Below are 24,937 nucleotides of genomic sequence, written 5' to 3' on the forward strand. Positions count from 1 at the left end.
GAGTTGATACAGATGTGGATTTGCACTGCCACGTTTGCATTGGCGTTGTTTCAGACTTTCCAGTACCATTCTCTCATGGTGGTCACAAGCCTTGGCGACCACCATAGTGATAGTCATTGATTCCCCAATCTAGATGCTGCGCCACGCACATCACGGGCCATGACTTCTCTTAATTACAGTTTTCTTCTTAGGTCCCAAAGTTTTAGCAACTCGCATGCTACCTGACCCACCCAGACGTCTAAATCTGATCCGATAGAGACAAATGGGTAGTAGACTAATCTTGCCACATATAGCAACCGCACATAAAGAATGGCCAAGAAAATTATGTGAAATCAACAAAATACAGGATCGAGGAGAATAGATCCAATGACCTCCTTGCCATAAACATCATCCAGTCTTTGTGACGAAATAAAAGAATGACCAGGCAATTCGTGACCAAATCAGGGCAACAAAAGAATATGTGATTCCTTTTATTTCCAGTTCCATTTACAAAAGGGTAACTTTTCCCTATACGACAAAATACAGACTCACATGCTGGGCAAAACAAGATAAAAAAGGAGTGGAACTGGGAAAGGGGCTAGTCAGCTTTGATCTTGGGGTGTCTGAATGGTGCTCGAGCAGACTAGCTTCTTGACGCCGGGGAGATCCAGCAACTTCTTGCTGGGTGCTTCCGTTGGGGGTTCTCCAGGGCCAGCAAGATACATAATCTGGCACAACCATTCTACGATCTCGGGGCAGAATGCCTTCCAAAAGTAGGTCATCTTGAACCATGTTGGCCTAGTCAAGTCTTGGGGCTACTGTCATCTATAGGGGATGAATACGTGATTCAGAGGAATTCAAAAATAACTAAGTTCAATTTTGCGAATGAACAATGTCTGAAGATAAACTGTGCAGTGATCATATCTCACTGTGTGCAATAAACTATCAATGAAATGAGAGATTAATGGAAGGAGAAAATTGAAGATAACAAATATAGCGGTTCATCTTATGATAACCCTATGTTCACACTCCCATGGTAATAACTTCTTGGCTGGATTTCACTAGAAAATCAATAAGAGGTTACAAAGTTTGAGTACTCTCTACTCAAATATGTGTGATCGTATCTTTTGATCTGACACTCTCACTGACGACCTATCAAAGTTTACAAAATAAGCTCACACGGATGAGTATATAAAGACAAAGCTCTCTTTTAACTTTCGAATTGTAAACTTCAAATTTTGTGTATTTTTTAAGCACCACGATCTTCTTTTACACTTCTCAATATACAAGCTAACCGTTGGATAGAAAATCTAGGGATCATTCATCCAATCAACCGTTTGAACTTAAATGACATGAGAAAATAAGATTGTTTTTTGGATAGCAAGATTAGAGCCTCCCTTGATTCTATTGCCCATACAACAAATTTTGGGTTTCCACAAGTAGCGTTCCTGATTTGGAAAGAACTTCTTCTCTTCAAATGATTATCGCATAGATTACGAATCCTTAACATGGAAGGATTACGTTGACATTTTTTCCTTTTTGAATAGATGGTCAATCATCATAATTTATGAAAGAAATCCAAGTCAAGATTACTAGCCGTTGTGCTTCATATAATCCATACTAACTATGAAGATCTAAAAACCTCTTGTAACATCTGAGGGCATATACCATCTTGACAATCCTCGTACAAACTATACCATTATCCTTGATTATCATGATATAACAAGATCTTCAATGTAGAGAATCAGATTTTCTTGAATATACAAATAAATCTCTGATGAATAGAGTCTTAACAATTTTCCTATAAGAATAACACCTCAGAAAACTTATCATGAGAATCATAAAACACTTAAGGAAGGTTTTGTCAATCTTCAAAACATAATGGGAAATTTTCTTAACATCAAGTACTTATTGTTGGTTACTTTTTGAAAATATGCACAAGTAAAATTAAATCAAAATTGCAGCAGAAGTTTTTGCATGTATTTCCAAAACATTGTTGGTATATTTTAATAAAAATCACCTAGAAACAGAAGGATGACTAATATCATTACCCTTGTACCATGCCAAAATAATTTGGTTATGATATTCTTCAATTTGAGACAATAAATGTCTAATTTCCTTGTAGCGTGTCTAATGTAATCCGGTTATGATGTTCTTCAGTTGCAGCCCCACAAAATGTCAAATTTTTAGTTTAGACACATCACCAATCACGCGTCAAACGATAAAGAGAAAGTCAAGAGAGTTCACCACTTCAATTGTGCTAGCAATTATTCCTGTATGTAATTAATTTGATTAATCTCTTTCATCTCTCTATCACCTCTCATTATCAATCTTCGATCTAATATATTTAAATCAATTCAACCATTGATCCTAAAACTATTTTAGAGCATTACCTCAATTATTGAGCCTAAACTCATTTCAGAGTCTGAATTTGGACATTGATTTTGAAACTATTTCAAATAATTAGTTTGGGCCTTAACTCTGTTACCATTACAGAGCATTTTGCTGAGCATGAATTTTGAAATTGTTATAGAGCATTGAGTCGGCCATTAAGTTTGAAATCTTTTTAGATAAACAATTTTTGACTATTGATTCTGAAAATGTTTCAAAACGTTAATTTGATCATTGGCTCTGGGTTTACTTTAAAACATAATCTTTATTATGACTCAATCCGATTGCCACAATTACAAATACATTTGCAATATTGTTTCTTCCGTTCAAACTTCATTTTGAATTAGTTATGGTATGTAACATCCCTAGATGTATCACTAAGTTGGCCATAGGATTTATACTAACATATTTGCATTCCCAAGAGAACTTATTGTCTCGATCAATCTTTCAAGTCTTACAAGCCATAAGGGACATCTTGCAATATGTTGTGCCTACCCAAATAGTATGAATATTTTAAGAATATAATATATGTAGGCTTTGGCGTCCATGTAATTCAATCATTCTATTTTACTATGTCCCAATCGAATAAAGATCATTGAATTATTTGTCAACCTACCAATTTGAATCATACACAAAAACCTAATTGACATGTATTTTTACGAGGCATAAACCATTTATTATCAATTACAACTCTAGTCAAAGATTTTAATACATTGTCACAATTAGATGGCATAGGACATTGTTATTGTATCTTGTATATAACAAGAAGACATATTTCATATTATGCATGCATATATCTTCATATATAAACGAACTATGATTATCAAATACACAAACGATTTGACAAAAGTCAATATACACACTTGTGACCATAGCCATCAAACGCACAAGCCAGCACCATGTCTCAGGTCTAAAGATTTTACACAAAACCAAAGCGTCAATGATTAGTCATTGACCCCGCTTAGAACTTTCATGTTGCTAATTGTTGTGTGCATGTCATGTTCAATGAACTTGTTCAATATAAGCACTTGTGTTTTAACTCAAATATCACAATACCCAATGACTTATGATCATCATCTCCTTGAGTATGGAAAACTCAATGATGAAGCCTGAGAATATACCAATCTCAACATGATCATCGATATTCTCTTAATGATCCATCAATCAAGAATGGTTTAAAGACTCATTTTAATTGTCAACTTGTCACACATAATCTTAATAACTTAAGAATAGGTCTAGTCGTAACTGATTCTATGAAATCATTCATATAATTGAGACAATGAATATATTTTTGTCGTTAAATAAGTAATACAATTGAAATCCCTAGCACATAACTATTACATGATTGCTTTAGGTCATATAGTCACCACTATCCCCTCTACATGCGTAGTTCACTATCACTTTTGCACATCCTTGTACTAACCACATTGGGAACATATTCACTTGGACTTGCATCATCATTTACATTGTTACCAACTCTCCTTAAAAGATATATTTTTTCTTTATTGGTTTCCATAAAATGTTGAAGCCTACATCTCTCAAGTCTTGATCCACCTATAGCTTCCCTTCCCTAGTGAAGTGTTTCCCATGAGTCAGCTCCTCCAATCCTATTAAGCCAAGCGTAACAATGGTTATACCAATGTTAGGACTTGGCTCCACCCTTAATATCTTGAACATGCTCAACAGGGCTGCTTTGCTTGCTTGTGATGAGATTCGAATGTCTGTAAGGGAGATTGAATCCAAACTAAATACATGTGCCAATTAGGAAACATGAGCTTACATTGTAGAAACTTGTTCGAGGCTCACACAACTAAGAGGTGGCATAGAAGAGGGGCAAGAAGAGGCAGAGATAAAAGAAAGTGAAAGGAGGAGCCACCAGGTTTGGGAACTTGTGGATCAAATCCATGTTTGATGGCTTCACTTCTTTCCAACTTTTCTTGCTCGCTGCCTGCCTATGTGGGAGTTCTTAAGAAGTGAGAGCGAGAAGTGTTGATATGGGAGCGAGAGATGGAGGAGAAGGTGCACGGATGGTAGCTTCTGCATGGGGGAAATGCATCATGTACGTATTCATTGCTATTAAGATTTGTTTCGATAAACAAGAATACCTACATAGGTATAATAGAATCAAAGTCTAATTTGTAGCGAAAGTAAAAACGTCCATACATATATTTCAAAATAATTGTTTGTGCATTTAATAAAAACAAATAAAAGTGATAAAGAGGCTAATCACATTACCATTGGTTCTTACTCAAAAATTTTGGTTATGATGTTCTTCATATTCTTATCACGAAAGTCTGATGTCCTCACAATGTTGGTTATGATGTTCTCTAGATTTTGACTGCGAAAGTTTGATCTTTTGGTAACATCAGTTCTAATGTTCTTGGAATTTTGACCATGAATGTTTGATGTTTTTTAGTAATGCTAGTTCTAATGTTCTTCAAATTCAAATCATGAGTGTCTTACCTCCTTGTAACGCAGGTTCTAACATTCTTCAAATCCAGCCCCACAATATTGAGCCTCTAGTTTAGACACATCACTAATCTTATGTCGAATAGTAAATAGATCTCACCACTTACAATTGTGCTAGCAATTACTTTCGTGTGTGAATGACTTGGTTGGTCACTATCGACACTTGGTTGGTCATTATCGACACTCTCAATTGTCAATTGTTGATCATTATTTGATCTGCTCTCTCAATCATCTTTTTATAACCAATCCTAGATCACATTTAAATCGAATCATTAACTCTAAAATTGTTTCAGAGAATTAATTCTGCTGTAATGTATAAGATTGCAATTGAATCTAGACTTAAGTGTTGAAATCATTTCAAACATTAATTCGGATATTAATTCTATAACCATTATAGAATATTTTTCCAGACATTAATTTATAATTATTACAAGTACTTATATCGGGCGTTAACTTTGTAACTGTTAGAAAAAATTAATTTGACAATTACATCTAAAACCGTTTCAAAGCATTAATTAGTTGTTTGAATCTAAAACCATTTTAGATCTTTAATCTGTTGATTCTAAAACAGTTTCAGATAATTAATGTAACCGTTAAATCTAAAATTGTTTTAGATATTTAATTTGGCCATTAAGTTTAAAATCATTTCAAATCTTTAATTTAGCCGTTAAATCTATAACCATTTCATATAATTAATTTGGCCATTGATTATAAACTCACTTTCAAATCATTAATGATGTCATTAATTCTAAACTCACTTCAGGTTATTATTTCGGTTGTTGAATTTGAAGTCACTTTAGATCTTTGATTTGATCATAAAGTCTAAAACTTGCTTTAAATCTTCGTAAAGTCTAAAACTCATTTCAGATCTTTTATTTTCAACCCGACTCAATCCGTTGCCTCAATTGCAATATCGTCTCACTCACTCAAACTTATTTTAATTAGTTATGGTGTGTGACATCCCTAGGTTTATCACTGAACTGACAGTAAAATTTATATTAACACATTAGCATAACCAAGAGAACTAATTGTTCCAATTAATCTCCAATTCCTATAAACCATGAATGACATATAGCAATATATCATGGCTACCTAGATAGTGTGAATATTTGAAGAACATAATGAACTTGTTAGCTTTTTTTTTTTTTTTTTTTTTTTTCTAGTAAGGGTAAGATTTGAACTTGTTAGCTTTGGTGACCGTATAATACAATTTTTCTTCTTACTATGTCCCAATCAAACAAAGCCCGTAGAATTGTTGGTCAAGCCACTAATTCAATCATATAGCTAAATCTAACCAACATATATTCTACAAGACAAGTATTATTCATTCTCAATTACAACCTTGGCCGAGGATTTCAATAGAATGTCACGATCAAATTGCATAGGACATCAATCTTCTATCTTGTATATCTACACTTTTATAATAAAAAAGTAGATTCCGTATTGTGCATACTCGTCCCTTTGTATGCGAACAAACTATGACCATTAAGTATAGAGATGGTTTGATGAGGCGTCAATATGCACACTTGTGAACCACAACCATCCAACATAAAAGTCAATATCATGCCTCAAGTTTAAGGATTTTGCAATTAGTCATTGACCACGCTAAAAACTTCCATATTGCTAATCATTTTATGTATTTCACGTTCAGTGAACTTGTCAAAGACAAGCACTTGTGTTCTAACTCGGATATCCTAATTCCCAATTATTTGTAACTTATCATTATTTGATGTATCCAATACTCAATGGTGAAACTTGAGAACATACCGGTCATAATAAGATTATCAATATCCTTTTAATGATCCATTGATTGTGAACTGTTTAAGTATTTGATTTAATTGTAAACTTGTCACACATATTCTTAATCCCTTAAGAACAATTCAGTCGCAATCAATCTCATGGACTCATTCATAGGAATGGGCATTTATTTGCCATTAAATACATAAAGCAACTTAAATTTCTAACATACAACTTTTACATGATTACTTTAAGGTGTATAGCTGATAGTTGCTCCACTTGAACTTCGGGCGATGGTCACATTGGTCTCACGTATCCCTTTTATCTTTTCCCTTTTGTTTGTTTTGTCCACCTGATCACTTGCACCGACTGCTTGTCCTCACTTCAATTGCACAATATCCAATCTGTCGCTAGAATTGAGGCTTAGATAAGAACCCTGTGCTCGTCAAATGAATCTGCTTCCTCTGTGAAACAAAGTGGGGTCTCTAGACAATTCCTACTCGAGTTGATTCGACACGTTAAGATTCTTCCGACATATCCACCGGACAAAGGAATGGATAGGATTTTTAACCGGACACTGCTGTATTAAGGAGCTCTTTTAGCAATGTCGGTACCTTAAAGACATCGATCGTGACTTGCTATTGAAGGTTCAACGATGTCTTGAAGTCCTCTAACTGACCCTATGGGCAAGAATTTATGCGTGATAGAGAATTGTTCACACCATAAAATGACCAAGTCCTTAAAATCATTATGGCGTCAATTTGAATAAGTATAAAGCTCGGTGTTAAATTAGATTTGACTATTGGAACTCTTGTGATGATGACCATGATAGTGCATCAATGATCATGAAGTAGAGCTATCAACGCACGATGGTAAGTGGTCGACCGACATATCAATTGGATGCTGAAATCAACACACGGGTGGTGTTAAAATGATTTTGGCTGAGTGCTGGATGCAAGGAAATAAAGTAAGGAGATGAAGTTGAAATGCCCAAGACAAAAATACCGAACTCAATTTGCACGTAAGGAGTTGTAGCCCGCTCGTGGAGAAGGTCGATGTGCGATCAAGTGCAACCATTGCAAAAGGATGCACGATCATTGATATAAGTTCCTATTGAATTTGCAATTTATCAATACATTTTCAGTTTCCAATACTTGCATTTCTTTCTTTAAACTCATTCCATATTCAATTCCATATTCAATTCCCGTCATAATTGCCACTCAACCCGCTAAATAAAAAGAAAAATCAATCTCTGATGAAAGGTATTACACTAATTAGGACAGATGTCCATTTCTGGGAAACAAGACGTAAAGTCGTCAGGGTCTTGGGCGATAAGACTCGATCAGGTAGGGGGGATTACATCTTGAGAGTTCCCATTCCGTGTGGGGACCACATAAATAAGTCAACATCAGAGTTAGCTAGTGCTCACCCATTTCCACATTGCTCTTGCGACTAACCAGAGGAATCTACGCAGGGTGGGGGAGTGATGTATTTGTCAAAAGGATAGACAAGCACAATGGGGACCATTTCCATATCTTGCATTTTCCCTATTTTGTAGCTTCTGTTATCATTTCCAGCCAAAGCGAACAGACGAAACTAACTAGTTCCGTTCAAAGATCAGGCGTGGTCGAGTTCGTAGCGCAGCAAATCATATCCTGCTGCTCTATTCATGCGAATTGTTCGTGGGGTTTTGAAATTGTCGTGTAGTAACAAAACTGCAGCTTTCTCAGTGATTTCAAGTTAACAGGAAGGAAGAAAATGTGGGGAATCAATGAAGAAGCTGTAGTACTATTAAAGCCTTTCGATCAGTAGCTATACAGGACGTATAACATCAAAGCACAACAAGAAGCTCTGGCATGTAAAAGAGAGAATCGCCGAGAATCCAAGGGACTCCATACTCCGATCAATACGCCTCGTGCTCCCCTGGCCATGGTAAAGTTGCACACTTCGGTTAGCGAAAGCTTATATATATATGAACGCAAGGAAAGGGAGAAGAGGCAAAAGGCCATGATGCTAAAAAGACTTATTACTTTCTTGGGGATGATGAAGTCGACGAACTTCTTCCTGGACTTGGGTTCAGCATTGGGGGAGGAGGTAGGGGAGGACTTGGACTTGGACTTGGGTTGCCTCTTGAGGATGTGCTCCCGCACGAGTCTCTCGTACAGGAAAGCCGCGCCTTGGAACTGAGGGAGGACCAGCCACGCTACCAAGATGAGCTTCACATCGTACCATATGGGTATCCTGACAGATGAGGAGGAGGATGACGATTCGTCATCTCGATGATTCAGTCATCAAACCCGACAAGAGAGGAGACAAGGGTAGGTCGCCACTCACCACTCAAAAAGGGGCTGGATGGCCATCTCGACGAGGGTGAGGAAGGAGTAGAGGATCCAGTAAGCCAGCCACTGCTCATCGTCTATCTTGGAGGGGCTCTCTATGGCCATCACCGACGCGTACCTGCCAAGAGAGAAAACAAAACCACCAACCATCAACCTCAGATCTCTTCCCTGCCTTGATTCAATTGATTGACCCGACATAATAAGCATCGGGCGAAGAAAGAACCCAGTATCTTACAGAGGATAGAGCAGCATCAGCACGGGTCTGCGCGAATTCCATCGAAGATTGGTAAGTTACACGAGTCGCTCGATATTACGTTGAAGAAGAAGAAGACGACGAAGAAGAGGAAGGAGAGGAAGAAGTACCCGGCGAGGGAGTGAGCGTGCGTGAGGATAGTCCAAAGATGACCCATTTGCTTTGTCGGACCGGATGGGCGGACGCGAGTAATCAGAGGAACTTTCAGTGGAGAGATGAGGACAGAGGAAGCGAGTGAGGACGGAGAAAGGGAGAGAGAGAGGAACGATGCGATCCACAGGTTCGGAAGAAACGTCGGTATAAGAAGGCCACGGGCGGGGGGACACGTGGCAGGCTTCGGGGGATCCTAACGAGGCTTAGTCGGTCCACGTGTCGGCACTGCATTTCTTAACGAGTTGATTAATCACCACCGGCCACTGTCCCCATTTATCTTATAAAACAAACAGCCTAAGATCCCTCTCCGTGGTCATACCTCCTTTTCGATCTCTGCACCTTCTCAATCTTCTCTTTCATCCATTTGTCAAAGCTTGGTATCATCATATCTGGGCGGTCGGTGGAACGTGTCCCAGCCATGTGACGACAAGTGCCCCCCTTCCCCCCTTTTCTCCTCTGTCATATTTCTCTTCTTGGGCTTGAGTGTTCGCGGGCCGAGCTTCTGCATGTCCCGGCCACAAAAGTTTAAGGAATAAGGACCGAAAGATAAGATACTACTCAAAACGAGCTCTCTTGGGCTTTAGTTGGGTCCCCGTATAGAGCGTGCCAGCCCCAAAGGGCAAAATTTGAACACCATTTGATCTCAGAATCGGACCATTTTCCAAGTGGCCATGGAGTCTGCCATGAGCAGAAGAATTTGACAGCAATGAACCACCCCCAAAGTTACATCTTTTGAGTGTCCACTAGCACTGACAGGTTCTGCTAGTTTATGCTCTCGGACTCCTCCAGGAAGGATGGATTCTCCGTCTGTCTGCCTGTCAGGGGAACAGCGACGGGCTAATTTAAGTTGGCTTGGTCTTGGCACCAAAACCAAAACCTGATTCTTTCCTAAATTTAGGGGGACTCCGGGATAATCCATTCAAACGAGAGAACCGAGGGAAGCCTCGAGAATTGCGTGCTAGCGTGCAATCTGGGGACCTCCCCCAATTTTCTCTCCCACCCCATTAAAGTGGTTGAGCTACGTTGATCTCTTTCTCTCTTTCGCTTGACCCACACATCTCGTTCGCCCCCGCGCGCTGCAAATCTTCTATGCCTCCTCCTTGCGTATTATTAGTTGCACCTACTATAGTAAGTCTACATTTCTTCCTTGAAACAGTGCCACCATGGGCTACAAGCTACATCTGCCTTTACTTTTCTCACCCCCTCCTCTTTCTGGCATTGCTTGATTGACGCCCTCCTTCCCTGCAAAATGAATGGCTCTCTGTCGATGAAAATCATGGCCGGGACGTGTGACTTCTCTGCATGGCCTCCCCGTGGAGCCGTAGCAGGGGCCAGAGGAGAGAAGAACGATGTCGTGCTCGTGGCAAAGGTCGGACTTTGCTCTTGGAGGTGCAGGGGCAACGCATCGAGGCCCCCTCAGAAACTGTTGGTGACCGCCGGTATGGACAGAGATCAGCTGGTTGGGATGATCAATGGGAAAAAAATCAACGGGGTTTATATAAATGAAGCTCCGTTGTACACCACCGCCACGAGCAATCCGGACAACCTGGTGAAAGAATGTGGGGCTGATTCGCTGCCCCATGCTTGCCTGGTTGGCAGGTTCGTCGATGACCGGTTTGTGTACAGGCAAACCTTCATTATCCGGTCATATGAAATCGGACCTGACAAAACTGCCACCATGGAGACCCTTATGAATCTCCTTCAGGTCAGTTCCTCGCTTAATCCGCATTGCGTTCCGGGTGATGCAATTGCATAGGTTAGCAATAGTAATTGAGATGGTCTTGCCTCCGACCTGAACATGGCGGATGAGACCGTCTGAGACGTCGGATCTTATTTGTCTGATGATCGTCCGGTCCACCTTGTTCCCCATGCAGGGAAGAAAATTTCCTAGGGAAAACATGAGATAAAAAGATTCTATGCTCACTTCTTGTCAATGATTAGTGCAGGAGACAGCCCTTAACCATGTAACCAGCTCCGGCCTCGCTGGCAATGGATTTGGGCCACTCGGGAGATGAGTCTCCGGAAACTGATTTGGGTGGTCACCCGCATCCATGTGCAAGTGCAGAGATACAGTTCTTGGTATATTTCGCATTCAATCAATCTCTCCCATAGCCTATGAAAAGAAATTTTCATCTTGATACCAAGAGACTTGTCTTACCAGTTCTATTCATTTTCTTCTCGCGCATTTCATCATGTTTCATCCGAAGAATCTGACAAACGAGAATTTCGATTTGATAATTGCTTGAATGAACCATCGTAATGAAAAGTTAGCCTCTCTTCTCGAGTTTAGCACCGATTTCTACGACCGAAATGTCCTTTTGCTTGGAAGAGTAGCACGATTAATATCTGTGGCAGGGGGGATGTTGTCGAGATCGACACCTGGGTCGATGCAGCGGGAAAGAATGGAATGCGTAGAGACTGGATTATCCGTGATTACAACACTCAGGAAATCATAACGAGAGCGACCAGGTGGGTGCTGCATCTCCCTGGTTGAAAGCTCTGACACTCAGTTGTCCTCTGTTCTTATTATTGCCTAAACCAATTGTTACCGTGCAGCACGTGGGTGATAATGAACAGAGAGACCAGAAGATTATCCAAGATCCCTGATCAAGTTAGACAAGAAGTCGTACCCTTCTACCTAAACAAATTGGCAATTCCTATAGAAGAAAATGATACTGATAAAATAGACAAGCTAACCGATGCAACAGCAGGGAGAATTTGCTCGGGCTTAGCCGTAAGTTTCTGATTATCCTAATTCTCCCTCAATTATTTTGGGTCCTCCGTTTATGTTTAACTCTTGTCTTTCAGCCAAGATGGAATGACATGGATGCCAACCAGCATGTAAATAATGTAAAATACATTGGGTGGATTTTAGAGGTACTTATCTACACCTTCTTGATATTACATGAATCGAATATTGTGAATTTCGTAAGTACGAGTTTGAAGACTGCAAAGATGTATATTTCCTTTATCGCACTGTACTGTATGATTACTTTCAGTATCTGCATAAGCTTGTACCGGAGTCCACTGAGTTTAGGTAAGGCTGATAATGCACGACAAGGGGAGAACTGAAGATCTGACTTTCCACCTTTTGCTCGTTGCCCAGAAGATCGAGATTTTCGTCTTTTTCATGTTTTTAATTCTCCCTGGCATGTCATTTCTGCAGAGCGTGCCAATTAACGTACTGGGGGCTTACAGTCTGACAAGCATGACACTGGAATATCGACGTGAATGCCGACAATCAAATCTACTGGAGTCATTAACCAGCACAACTGCAAGCATTGGAGACTATGATACTGACCCTCCTCATAAAACCGGCCGCTGTCCAGACCTAGAATACACTCATCTTCTCCGGATGCAAGCAGACAAGGCGGAGATCGTTCGTGCGAGAACAGAATGGCATTCCAAGACTAAGTGATAACAGCTTGTAGTGTTCCTTTGATTGTTTTCCTGAGGGAACTTCTTATTCGATGTTTTCTGTATTTATTGTGCGTTTAGTTGTTGGGAGTTTGATTTTTGTATGAAATATTCATTGGCCCAATTTTAGTTGGGCCCTTGCAACAATCTCAAGAAACGTGCAGGAAGTACTGAGCATCTAGCTGTGAGAAACTATACGAAGAACTAAGCATTGAGCTTCTGTGTAGCTGTGAAGTAGATACATGCATATGCACAGATGAATGGCGTCAGTAAAGAGTGACCCTTTACATGACACATGCATTTGCCCTTTCACTCCATCTGTAGGAGCAGCAACAAGGGAATGCACAGTGAACAGCTCATGATTTTTTCTTCATTTTGTTTTCTAAATCCCTCTTTTCTGGTATGACAATCCAAGACATTTCCAAGAATAGTAATGCATGACTTTCCATGAAGAGACATGAAGCTCATCGAAAGGGTAACCGGATGGAATCGATATTGAAGGAGAAGCAAAGCACGGTCATGATAGAAATCGATCCATTCATTCATCATCTTTTCGTCCGCTTAATAACCGCTTTTCTCTAAGGAAAACATAGATATGTAAACCCTTCAAGTAAGAAAGAAAAGAATGAACAATCTTCGGCGATACTTAAAAAAAAAAAATAATCTTGTAAAAGTGTAATTACGTAGATATATACGAGGTCAAAAATGAAGGGAAAGGAACGGGTAGAAGATTTGCCTTGGGTGGAAGACTCTGCAGTGTCCATCTCGTATTCCTTCCTCTCGAGAAGACAAATATTCAAAAGGAAATTTGTGGGCTTCACTATGATAAAAGGTAGACATTTCGTGTTTCCTGCTTGTTGCTTAGTGCTATCTTGCCTTTTGCTTGTTTCCTGCTTTCGTTCGTTTCTAGTGGTGTTTTTTCGGCTCCCCATTTCTTCGGGTGTTTTCCTTTTACACCGGTTTCCCTTTCACTCATTATGTTTGAGTGGAAGTTTTTTGTGCCGATTTTTTGTATAGTTGGTTAAGCTTTTATCAAAAAAAAAAAAAAAAAAAAAAAAAAAAAAAAAAAAGGTGGACATCGCACAACGGTGGCTTTATGCTCTCACCCTCATCCGGAGGGGAGAGAGTTCGAATCCAACCCTATCATTAGGGATTCTTACCTCACCGGTTGCCGGTTATACGAGAATTACAAGGTCACTAAAGAGATAGACATCGCCTCATGGATTTGGCCTTAGCTATCGTGGGATAAGCAGGTTGTAATAGTATAATAATGTAGATGTATATAATGTCAAAAGTGGAATTTCATGAACCATTTTTGACAGAAATTTCTCCAAAGTTGATTTTCAGCTTACTAGAAAGCTACCATAACATAAACCCCGCGTGGCTGACAAGAGATCCTAGGAGTGTCGAACGGTCGTAGGAAGAAAGAGAGAGAGGAGGATGGGGAGCAGGAGAGAGCGCGGTGGCGTGGCGTCGATGAGCGAGGACCTCCTGGCCAACATAGTCCGGCGGCTGCCGGCGACCTCCTTCGCGGCGGCGGCGTGCGTCTGCACATCGTGGCGGCGAGCCTGCTCCCAGATCCTCTCCCGCCCCAAGCTCGCCTCCGCCCTGTCCCTCAATACTTCGGCTCCTGTACATCTCGTCATCACCATCATCCACCCTCCGTTCTCCTCCTCCTCCTTCTTCTTCGATTGTGTGTTTGATGTTAAAGATCGCTCCTTTACCGTGTTTCCTTCTTCTTTGACCAGATTGCCTTGCAAGAAGTTGTCGATAAGGTCCTGTCCGAGCCCATTTTCCCGCATTTCGCGATTGTCTACGTGGGCCTAGGTTTTGACTTGGCGGATGTTCTTCAATATGTACGTATGAATACGGTACTCGTCAATTCCGAATAAGCTTAGCATTTCACTGTTGTGGGTTCATCGATTCGTTGGTGATCCAGATTAGTCGCAAGCTGGGAGCTCGAACTCCTGTAATCGTAACTCGTGATGCGGGAGTCATTGGGATGGATGCCATTACCAATGAAGTCGAAGAGGTGACCTGAATCATCTTGAATTCCGTTCCCTTTTTCGAATCGAAGATTGTTCTGTTCCTTTTCTGAAGAATGCTGAACTGCAGGTTGCATTGGAAGATGATAGTGAGGATAATGAAATTCATTCGACAGATGCAGCATTGTCCTGACGGTGGGATTTGTACCTGGACTCAAAGTTGATTGCATCCCACTTGTGCAGCCTGCAAAGGTAAAAAGAATTGGACTCCAAAGGCTAAAATAAAAACTGACCCTTGTGCAACTGGTGAAATTGAAAATAAAAACTGACTTCTGGGGCTCGTAACTCATTGTACTTCAGACCCTTGTTTGATAATCTAGAATTTTGTATGCGAAATGACTTAGGAAAGTTTATGCTGATGTCAGGAACCTGCGATGGTTGACAAGTTCATCATGGACATAAGAGAATATTCGACTTCTATCTCTGGTTGCACATCACCAGTCGGACTGATCATGATTGGAGTATGTTTGCAACTTCACTTATGCCCTCCCTTTGCAAATTTGTTCATCAAAACTGCTGTTTCTCTCAGATAGCTTGACTGTGTTTTACTGGCTGTAGGATGGAAGTGCTGACATCAAATGTTTTGTAGAGAAACTAGGTAAGTTTATTCTTCCTCATCTTTTCTAGAAAGGAATCTCTCCGTGCCTTTTTTCTCTCTTGTCATTACCGTGTGATAAAAATGACCTCAACTTGTGTACAAGAGATGGTTTTCTTATGCTCAACCAGGCCATAATTGCATTTTTACTATGCATTTGAAAATCTCTAGAGGAGGTGGTCATTGAACTGTAGATTCATGATACCATGTGCCTTTATCTCGGTATATTTTGAGAAGAAGGGTTGTTGGGGAAACCTAAGCTAGCCGACTTATCTCCTTTGGCCATATAGATAATGAAGGGGAAGTCCTTTTTGCTTTAGTCCTAGTCCTTTCTTATGGTAGAAAAGAAGTAAAGTTTTTAATGCTGGAAGACGATGATGAAGGAAGTGAATATGAGCCTAAAAGAGAGGGTTTTCCCTTTGTCCAACTCTCAGGACACAGTCTTACTGTCAGTCTTCTGTTTAGGGGACTTCAAACAGATCAAACAAGGTTTATCTGCAATTCCAAAAGTTGTAATCTTTTTGCCAATTCTTTTTAAGGATAGTAAGTATAGCATATTCATTCAGCAGTCTGCAATTTCATTCACTATACTTTTAATGAGTGTCTGCCATATACTACCTCTATTTTGTGAGGCAGTGGTATATCTACTCACCACTGTCATTGCTGTTCATCATGCTTCACCTGCCTTTTTTTTTTTTTCTTTTTTTTCCTTCTCTTTTTGGTACAGTTAGTAGGAAATGAAGGCACTTTTTGCCTGAATGTATAAATGCATGTTATCTTCACAATTAATTGCTACTTTGGCTCATCTGTTCATGAAGGTTGATTGGACTTCTCTTCATAAGATGTTTTAAATGATTTGTGCATCGCAGATATTGCAATGCCTGTGGAAACTGCAATTGTGGGTGATGAGAGAGGCAACTTTCTGTACAGAAGTGCAAATAATTTGAGAAATGTCCATGGGAGCCAGAAATGTCATGATAATGCCGTTGCTCTCATATTTGCCAAAGAAAGGAATAGCACTCCTGGTAGTCTTTTCTCCTGTGTATATCTCTTTGGCTGGCAGAGAAGGATATAACATCCAAGATAGTTGTTCTTTTGCTAGACATTTGCATTGCTTGCATAAGTAGTTACCTGATGTGTTTATCCTTACTATGCTATGTTGAGTAAAGGGAAGGAATAATTGTGAGATTATATATGGGTTTTGCAATGTCTCATTCCCTCCCAAACAATGCGGTAGGAGCTGAATGCATCATTTCTAAGTTGGATTCTTTTGCGTAAAAATTTGGAACTTGTCTTAGTTCTTTGGACTGTTTGTGTTTGATCCGCACAATGGAACTATAATGTGCAGGAAAGAAAACTTAGGCAAGAACATTCTGCATGCTCTTCTACATGTTTTCATGAAAGCTCTTTTTTCCCCCTTCTAGTGCCTCAAAACCATCTAGTAATTGTTGGTAGAATGAAGAGTCCAGCCCAGCCATTCTTAGTTACATTTTATATATTCGAAATTGTCTAGTAGTCTTATTTGCTTTACTTCTTCTGTGTTTCAATCCTTATCAAACCCTTTGAGTAAGGTCTTGTGACCATACTTCTTGGGTGGAGCGTTTCCCATGTTAGTCATCTCCTTCTGCTACTTGCACTTTCCTTTTAACATTTTGAATTGTGTGGTTCATATGCTCAATCTTCCTAATTGTCTTGCTTTCCATGTGAATCCTTCCCTATCAAAGTCAACGCACATTACCTTGCTTATTTCGTGGTTTACATGGTCCTGATTGTATGGCATGTGCCATCTGAAAAATCAAAGTTATGCAGCATGTCCATGGTCTTTGGGTGCACTGATCCTTCTTTTATTGACAGTTTGTTGCATGGTCATTTGGGCATCAATTTACTTTTTGTTGCCTTCGTCTTCGTAATGTTTGGATCTTTTTCGACACCTCATTTGAATGAGCAGGTGTTGGTGAAATCAGATTTCATGTGGCATTATCAGATGGGGTTTCAGTGGTAGGTCCAACGTACAAGGCTGGTTCTGTTAGGGCTCGTGATGATGTTACCAGGCTAACTGCTAAAAGAGAAGGACAAACAGAAGTTCTTGACGGGGAAAGCATTCTCAATGAAATCTATGGCGAGGTATGTTATACATGGAAGGTTGTGGGTGTCTCATATCTTCACAATCTTGAATGGTAATGTGAGTTTTCTTCTGCCTTTTATTCATATAATGATTAATACTTTACTGGGCGTAAAATGGACTGTAATCTAGGTAAAAAGGAACTGACATGTGCCCTGAACCGAGATTGTGATTTTATATTTTATTTCCTTATTTCTGGGATTCTTAGGATTTAGGTAATATGGTTCATCTCTTTAAGAACCTTTGCTGTTTAGTTTCTCTGTTTAAACTACAGGGTTTCCAGATATAAATAGAACATTAGTTGGCCTTTTTGATGAATCTATTACTTTAAAGGATTTCCTTGGCCTTTTGAACGTTCAAGTGTGTGGTTGTGAGCTCTGCTCATGTTGCAAATTTAGAATTATGTAGATGAGGGTTATTCTTCTTTCAACTGCATCACCGACAGACGCAGTGAAATGTTGAGAAATTCATGAACTGGCCTAGCCTTTTGGTTGCATGGACATCCCACCCAGAGCATGGAAAGGTAAAGATAGTGAAGTCTACAATGTAGGGGAGATAATTGTGATGGTGGAAAGAGTGAGAATCGTTTTATTCTTGTGCATGCCTTCCACCATGTGTTTGTGAGTTCTGCTCGTGCTGTAAATTCAGTGTAATATAGCCTCCTGTTTGCCCTCATTTGCCACTATGTCAGGATGTTTACTGACGAAAAATTATAACATAATCTATAGATGGAAAATACTCTAGAAGTAAAAATGAAGTTGACTGAAGGTCCAAAAAAAAAAAAGAAAAAGGAAATTAAACGCTTGTCCAATCTTCGACTTTGCTTCTATATTGCTTCAATGAAGGATGATCGTATGAAGTTCTCATCAAATTAAAGATTCGCTTAATTTTTAGTTGAGCTCAAAGTTATGTTGCCTTTAATTTCCTGTAAATTAGCCACACTTTTTTCATATAGGAATTCTCCTCGCCCTAGGTGCAGAGTTTAAGTGACTAGGGAATGGATCTATACTTGCAGGAATGCTGCCTGACTTACTAAATGTTTATCATTGCCTCTCATTTACACTTTCCCAGATGAACAATCGTATTGAGTTCCCTGAATATTACATCAGAGTTACCAAGAGAAGAAAACATGCCATTGGTGCAGAGAAGGTGAAGCTGATTACCTCTTTGTCATTTCATTTGGTGCGCGGGTGAGCCTCGGTTTCTTTCCTCCCTATCTCAATCTATGTACCATAGGCTTATGTTGTCCCTCTAGTATATAAAATTCCAAAGGGAACACCTGCGGTATAAATTCTTTGGCATTTCTGTTGAGATTGAAATCATGGAGCTCCATTGCATTATTTTTTTTGGATGTTGGCTCTATTAAGATGTAGAAATGGTTCCTGATTGGAAAGAGCAAAGGTCTGATGGCATCTTTCAACAAAGACCTGCAGTTCAATATTTTTTGAGTAATTTAGATTACCCCATTATGAGTGGTTGATATTTTCTTTTAACAAGCACCTGATCACACTTGATGATTTCTAACCATTTACAGTGACAGAGGGCCTTAATTATCTGTTGTTTTCTATGAATGTAATTGAACCCCTGACTTTAAAAAGAAGTAAAAGCTTAAAGGTTCTTGACGATGTCTGTCTGACTACATTTTTCTGACTGAAGACTTTTCTAAATTTGTTCTAGTTTTCCATATTATTTCCTGAGAATGAGATGCTTTTGTGGTTTCTGACAGAGGGGATGAGGAATATCTCTATGTCGATGGGGCCGGCATCAAAACTGGCGATTGCTTTCAGTTTTACTATGTGGATCCTGCTGCTGCACTTGCCTCATGTAATGACGTCACTGCTAATCTAAGAAGTTTGAACCTGGGGTGCAATTCCAAGAGCTCTTATCAGGCAGCGGGCGCCACCAGTAATGCGGCAAATCTGAAGTATTCGGAGGCTTGCTGTTTGTTTGCTGTGGACGCGGACCATTTTTCTCCGGGCGCTCCAACGTTGATATCTCGCCATTCATGGAGAACTTTCCTGGAGCTCCATTGGCTGGAATATATTGTGGCGGGGAGATCGGCCGCTGCTCAATGAGGCCAGAAGAGCAAGGTAGCCAAGGAGAGCTCTACCCGTTGTTGTTGCCATGTATATAGCACCGTTTATCTCGTAATGTCATATACCCCAGCACCTCCAGGGGCCACCACCCTTAGGGGCTAGAGCGTGACCAGGGTTTTATATGCAGCTGCATTCATGGATCTTGTGCTGAACTCTGGTTTTGGTGCATTATGTATTGTATGAACGTGATGGAACAGGTGTTATATAGCCGACAGTCAATCAAGGTGTCTTTTTAACTTTGCCACCCTTTTGCCTTTTGCTATAATCGAATGGCTAGAGACACTTTTCACAACGAACGCCAAATGGTTTTAGCAGCAGGCAAAGAACCTACTCACAGGGAAGAGGATCACATTGGATCTTATCATCCGGTGGCAAGAACAGGCTCAGCCAACTTTCTTAGGCTTCATTCGACTCGCATTAGCATATGTTTTGAGAATGGAAATGACCCGGAAAACATTTGCGATTCGCAATAAGCAGAAACCAACATCCGACCCCGTTACATAACCAAAATATGAAATTGCTTAAGAGCGCAAAACAGCGCATACTCGGGTGCATCACGAGTCAAGGAGAGTACAACTGTACAAGCAGGCAACCCGACTACAGTGCACACTACAGGATCTCGCGGGAGAGGAGCTTCAGCCGGTGTAGATGTGGACGCCGATGGCGATGAGCAAGATGGTGATGAGGCCGAAGTAGATGATGGTGTGGACGAGGATGGAGGCGCCGCTGGTCTCCATGTTGCCGAACTCCACGACTCGGTGCCGCCCCGGGATCTGGAACAGCAAGCCCGGGCTCAGCAGCACGAACAGCACCACCGCTATCACCACCGGCCCCCAGTCCGCCATTCTTCCCTTCCTCCTCCTCCTCCTCCTCCTCGTGAACTTTTTCTTGAATTTGAATCGACTGCTGCACGAACGGTGGGGGGTTTCGTTTCTTGAATTTAAATCGACTGTGACACGGATAGTGAGGTTTTGGAGATAAGGAAGTTTCTCGGAAGCGGGACCTGTTTGTCGGACTCCAAGCGCGTGCTCGGTGCTTCCGAGGTTAGAACATAGAAAGTGCACACCGTCTCGACCATTTCTGGGGCTTTGGCCCGATTCGTGACTGCGCTCTCAAACCAGCCATTTCCCTGTTCGGCCCACCCTCTAATTCCACCATTCATGCTCCACTGAGGCTGGGTTTGGTGATCCAAACTTAAGTCCAGACTATCCTATTCGATATTTGTTGACGTTCTTTGGACCCGATAAATTGGGATGCATCCAAACAAGAAATTTGGCATAGAGATGGGATAAACTCAGATTGAATATAAAATTTAAAAATTTTCTCATTAGCGACGCCCAACGACCACGCCGGCGGTCATTCACCATGACGATCTCTTGCTCTGGCTTCCTCAAGTATTCTCGCCAATGCCATTGTTCACCTCATTCGGTGGCTCGCTATCTTTCTCAGTTGATTTTCCAGCTTTTCCACCATCACCGAATTGTGTCTTGGTTCCTTTCTCTACTTCACCTTTAATTAGTCATTCTCGGCCTCCATTGTTCCATGATCTCTCTTGGTTGACTCTGAACTAGGTGTTCATCAAGTATTTGATGAAATGCTAGAGAGAGGTCCTTCTTGCCTATAGTTTAGAATTGTCAAGCTCACAAGATCAATTTTCTAGGTCTGCTTATCAACGGTAGTGGTCAAGAAAATTTGAGTCATTATGTATACAAGGATCCCGTAGGAGAAGGGATTTTCATAATAGAAGCATTTTAAAAGATTCTCAATCTTTAACTTCCAGATTTTTGAATATTTTAAATTGTATTTTAAGTTACGTTGAACATTTGATTGAATATTTCTACGATCCAAAGATACTTAAAGGATTATTAATCCCCATTTATCCTATCCTATTCTGTCTCCTTCAAAATTCAGATAACTAAACACAGTCTAAAAACCAACGGTGGCAACTTGTAGGGGGCACATTCATCCCGAGAAACATTCAATGCCGACAAGAATCCGTTGCCTATATAAAGTGATCTCGGTGAATCGGCTCAATCTGCATTGTTCTAACCTCTTCGACCGCGCCGCAGAGAAGCCGAGATGGTCAGTGAGGATTTTGCCAGCACAAAACCAGAGAGACCACCGTTTCCGTCCCATCGTGGGCAGGGCCCATGTGGATGCGGCCATCAATTCAAGGGGCTGTCTCTGTCCCTTTCCCTGACCATCATTTAATTGCTTTCGACCTTATTTGACTTTCGTCCCTTCGTAGTTTTGCTTTCAAGAATTATTTGCCTCTGTCACAGTTTCTACTGGCATCCGAAATACAACCAAGCCAGCCATTCCGCGACACAGCTGACTCCAAGTCCAACTTACCAGAACCATTCATACAAACCGTAGAGGGAAGAAGAGGGGAGGGGGAAATCTGGGAGCAAAAAGCTTGGGTTGCCATCAAAGATCTGGCCACCCTTTGTCGTCTTCCGGGTTCACATGCTTCCATCCGCGTTCGAAAGCATTGATTTCCCATTGCTTGCCAGCACCAAGCTTTTTGTCCCCGTCTCTCCCTCGGAACCGATGAGAAAATAAAAAAAAAATTTCAAAAGCTGGAGAATGAGGGGCTGCTTCTTCCTACCAAGATCTTTTGCATTCTCACTTGTGTTCCGATTCGCTCATGTGGACTTGCCTCTCTCGTCCTTCTCCTCTGCATGATTCTTTGAGGATGTAGGAATTGACAGTTGAACTTCCCCCTTCAATGCTCTTGCCTATTTCTCCTCTATATTGCTTTACCAAACCCGAAGCTTCTAAATTGGCTTCTGTGGTTCACGCCGCACTACAGTGCCACTGCCACTGTTCTCCCCCCCTACTAACCCCTTCAACTTCTCTGTGGATTTGCCAACTAATCTGAGGAATCAGCTGAGTAACGCTACACGTACGTGATTCCCAACTAGCATTTTTCCCAAGACACCAGATAGCCACATCACTCGATTCTCTCAATCCCCACCGCACTACAAGAGCCCCGACCCAAGCAAGAGTCTTTCTGGAAAGCTCCGCAAACCCATTTTCCGAAAGCTCCCTCTTCCTAACTGCAGATGAAAGCAAAGCCAACTAGAATGCCATCTCCATTTTCCTGCCTCTTCCTGCTCTTCCTCTCTCTCTCCCATGTCTCCTCAGCCCCGCAGCAGCAGCAGCAGCAACCCATCAAGACCATCGTTGTGTTGGTGCTGGAGAACCGGTCCTTCGACCACATGCTCGGATGGATGAAGAAAACCATCAACCCCATGATAAATGGCGTCACGGGAGACGAGTGCAATCCCGTCTCCACCAACAACTCGAAGCCCCAGTCGATTTGCTTCACCGACGATGCTGAATTCGTGGATCTTGATCCGGGGCATTCCTTTGAGGACGTGGCTGAACAAGTGTTCGGCTCTGGGGAAATTCCTTCCATGTCTGGCTTCGTGGAGCAGGCGCAGTCCGTGTCACAAAACCTCTCTGAGATTGTCATGAAAGGATTCAGCCCGGAATCAATTCCTATATATACCGCTCTCGTCAAGGAATTCGCAGTCTTCGATAGGTGGTTCTCTTCGATTCCAGGACCAACGCAACCCAACAGGCTCTTTGTGTACTCTGCCACTTCTCACGGATCAACCAGTCACATTGTGAGGCAACTAGCTGCTGGGTACCCGCAAAAGACCATCTTTGATTCGCTTTATGAGGACGGTTTGGACTTCGGCATCTACTTCCAGAACATACCCAACACTCTGTTCTACAGGAATTTGCGGAAACTGAAGTACATCTCCAATCTCCACCTATACGATTTTAAGTTCAAGAGAGACGCCAGAAATGGGAGGCTGCCCAGGTTGACCGTGATCGAGCCGAGATACTTTGATCTCAAGGGCCTGCCGGCTAACGATGATCATCCATCGCATGATGTTGCTAATGGGCAGAAGCTCGTGAAGGAGGTTTATGAAACATTGAGGGCGAGTCCTCAATGGAATGAGACCCTTTTGATCATCACATACGACGAGCATGGTGGGTTCTATGACCATGTCAGAACTCCATATGTTGATGTTCCTAACCCGGATGGTAATACTGGCCCTGCCCCCTTTTTCTTCAAGTTTGATCGGCTCGGGGTTCGTGTGCCAACGATTATGGTCTCTCCTTGGATTAAAAAAGGAACTCGTAAGTTACTCTTTCTCTTGCGTGATGCTTCATCCTTTTTCCAGCAGAAAGAAAGGGGAGTTGAGAATTGACAGAACTCGCAGCATCACACGATCCTATTGAGATTGATTGGAAATGAACTGTTTCTGCTGTCTTCATCATTCAATTAGAAAGATGTTGCAGCTGGCTGTGAGGTGAGGTTCTATTGATCTGTCTAGACAGATGGTTATCTGACCCAGTTCTGCCTTTGTTTTGCAGTGATAAGTTCCCCGACAGGACCAGCTCCAAACTCGGAGTATGAGCACTCCTCCATTCCCGCAACCATAAAGAAAATGTTCAACCTCACCTCCAATTTCTTGACTCACCGAGATGCATGGGCCGGGACATTCGAGCATATCGTCGGGGAATTACAATCTCCTAGAACCGATTGCCCAGGTACTCATCTTACGTTCAAGCCAACTTATTAGCTAGTCCTACAATCTGATGACTCATTCACCACCGTAGGCATTGCTCCATTGGGCATCTGTTTTAACTTAGTAAAGGAAGCTTAACAAACTCGAGTAGTCTTGCTTGGCTATGAGTGGAAGTGGCTGAACGCCTGCTTCTTTATATAAATGGCAGAGACATTACCCGACGTTACACCGCTGAGGAGCTCTGAAGCCAATGAAAACAGTGGATTATCTGAGTTCCAGAGTGAGATTGTCCAGTTAGCTGCTGTTCTCAATGGGGACCATTTCCTAACCAGTTTCCGCGATGAGATGAGCAAGAACATGAGTGTGAAGGAAGCTCATGATTATGTGAAAGGTGCTGTTTCCAGGTTCATTAGAGCAAGCAAAGAGGCTGTCAGAATGGGCGCCAACGGATCTGCTATTGTCGACATGCGCTCCTCACTCACTACGAGATCTTCAATTCGAAATTGATTCATTTGTTACGTTCTCTCTCTGTTGGTCATGGTCAATATCCATGTGTAGAACTGTGAACTACAAAACTACTGAATAGAAAAGGGTAACCAGTGTCAAATGAGCAGGGCAACTACTTTGCCAGCATTTTAGCAAACGACTGAACAGGCACCTTAGACCAGTTACGAAATCTAAGCTTAACATTCTGTCATCGTTTTAGAAATCCACATGTGATGTTTTAACCATAAAGTCGCTGTATCATATAAAAGGTGACAGAATCTGAGTTTCTTAGATCAGCCAAAAGAAGC

General features: G+C 41.3%; 5 protein-coding genes across 5 annotated transcripts; 3 read left to right on the top strand and 2 right to left on the bottom strand.

The window, feature by feature from the left end:
- Nucleotides 1-8,335: 8,335 nt before the first annotated feature.
- LOC104416616 (HVA22-like protein e) lies at nt 8,336-9,445 on the bottom strand. Its single transcript, XM_010027984.3, has 5 exons — nt 9,279-9,445; nt 9,151-9,177; nt 8,911-9,033; nt 8,607-8,817; nt 8,336-8,499 (listed from the first exon to the last, which is right to left on the bottom strand). Exons 1-5 carry the CDS (start codon nt 9,323-9,325, stop codon nt 8,389-8,391), a joined length of 519 nt encoding a protein of 172 aa, XP_010026286.2. The 5' UTR covers nt 9,326-9,445; the 3' UTR covers nt 8,336-8,388.
- A 913-nt stretch (nt 9,446-10,358) lies between these two features.
- On the top strand, nt 10,359-12,862 carry LOC104416677 (palmitoyl-acyl carrier protein thioesterase, chloroplastic). The gene is given in 7 exon segments (XM_010028035.3): nt 10,359-11,026; nt 11,268-11,319; nt 11,322-11,400; nt 11,677-11,790; nt 11,878-12,055; nt 12,130-12,198; nt 12,488-12,862. Coding segments are annotated over 7 exon segments (1,200 nt in total). The 5' UTR covers nt 10,359-10,570; the 3' UTR covers nt 12,740-12,862.
- A 1,202-nt stretch (nt 12,863-14,064) lies between these two features.
- LOC104416716 (F-box/LRR-repeat protein At5g63520) lies at nt 14,065-19,840 on the top strand. Its single transcript, XM_039307334.1, is given in 10 exon segments — nt 14,065-14,370; nt 14,487-14,594; nt 14,678-14,853; nt 14,906-14,975; nt 15,149-15,244; nt 15,342-15,381; nt 16,248-16,403; nt 17,327-17,502; nt 18,572-18,690; nt 19,227-19,840. Coding segments are annotated over 10 exon segments (1,482 nt in total). The 5' UTR covers nt 14,065-14,178; the 3' UTR covers nt 19,576-19,840.
- A 183-nt stretch (nt 19,841-20,023) lies between these two features.
- Nucleotides 20,024-20,612, bottom strand: LOC104416706. The gene has a single exon (XM_010028060.3). The coding sequence runs from the start codon at nt 20,439-20,441 to the stop codon at nt 20,232-20,234; it is 210 nt and encodes a 69-aa protein (XP_010026362.2). The 5' UTR covers nt 20,442-20,612; the 3' UTR covers nt 20,024-20,231.
- Nucleotides 20,613-21,596: 984 nt separating this feature from the next.
- On the top strand, nt 21,597-24,773 carry LOC104416751 (non-specific phospholipase C6). Its single transcript, XM_010028102.3, has 3 exons — nt 21,597-23,751; nt 23,989-24,165; nt 24,352-24,773. The coding sequence occupies exons 1-3, from the start codon at nt 22,662-22,664 to the stop codon at nt 24,648-24,650; spliced, it is 1,566 nt and encodes a 521-aa protein (XP_010026404.2). The 5' UTR covers nt 21,597-22,661; the 3' UTR covers nt 24,651-24,773.
- The last annotated feature ends 164 nt before the right edge of the window (nt 24,774-24,937 follow it).

The sequence above is a fragment of the Eucalyptus grandis genome, chromosome 2, assembly GCF_016545825.1.
Source record: "Eucalyptus grandis isolate ANBG69807.140 chromosome 2, ASM1654582v1, whole genome shotgun sequence".
Taxonomy (NCBI): domain Eukaryota; kingdom Viridiplantae; phylum Streptophyta; class Magnoliopsida; order Myrtales; family Myrtaceae; genus Eucalyptus; species Eucalyptus grandis.

Coding starts and splice junctions, on each gene's coding strand:
- LOC104416751 (XM_010028102.3), top strand. CDS start 22,662: ATGAAAGCAAAGCCAACTAGAATGCCATCTCCATTTTCCTGCCTCTTC. Junction 23,752..23,988: donor TTGGATTAAAAAAGGAACTC/GTAAGTTACTCT, acceptor TTTGTTTTGCAG/TGATAAGTTCCCCGACAGGA. Junction 24,166..24,351: donor TCCTAGAACCGATTGCCCAG/GTACTCATCTTA, acceptor TATAAATGGCAG/AGACATTACCCGACGTTACA.
- LOC104416706 (XM_010028060.3), bottom strand. CDS start 20,441: ATGGCGGACTGGGGGCCGGTGGTGATAGCGGTGGTGCTGTTCGTGCTG.
- LOC104416616 (XM_010027984.3), bottom strand. CDS start 9,325: ATGGGTCATCTTTGGACTATCCTCACGCACGCTCACTCCCTCGCCGG. Junction 9,178..9,278: donor CACGCTCACTCCCTCGCCGG/GTACTTCTTCCT, acceptor GAATTCGCGCAG/ACCCGTGCTGATGCTGCTCT. Junction 9,034..9,150: donor CTGATGCTGCTCTATCCTCT/GTAAGATACTGG, acceptor CTCTCTTGGCAG/GTACGCGTCGGTGATGGCCA.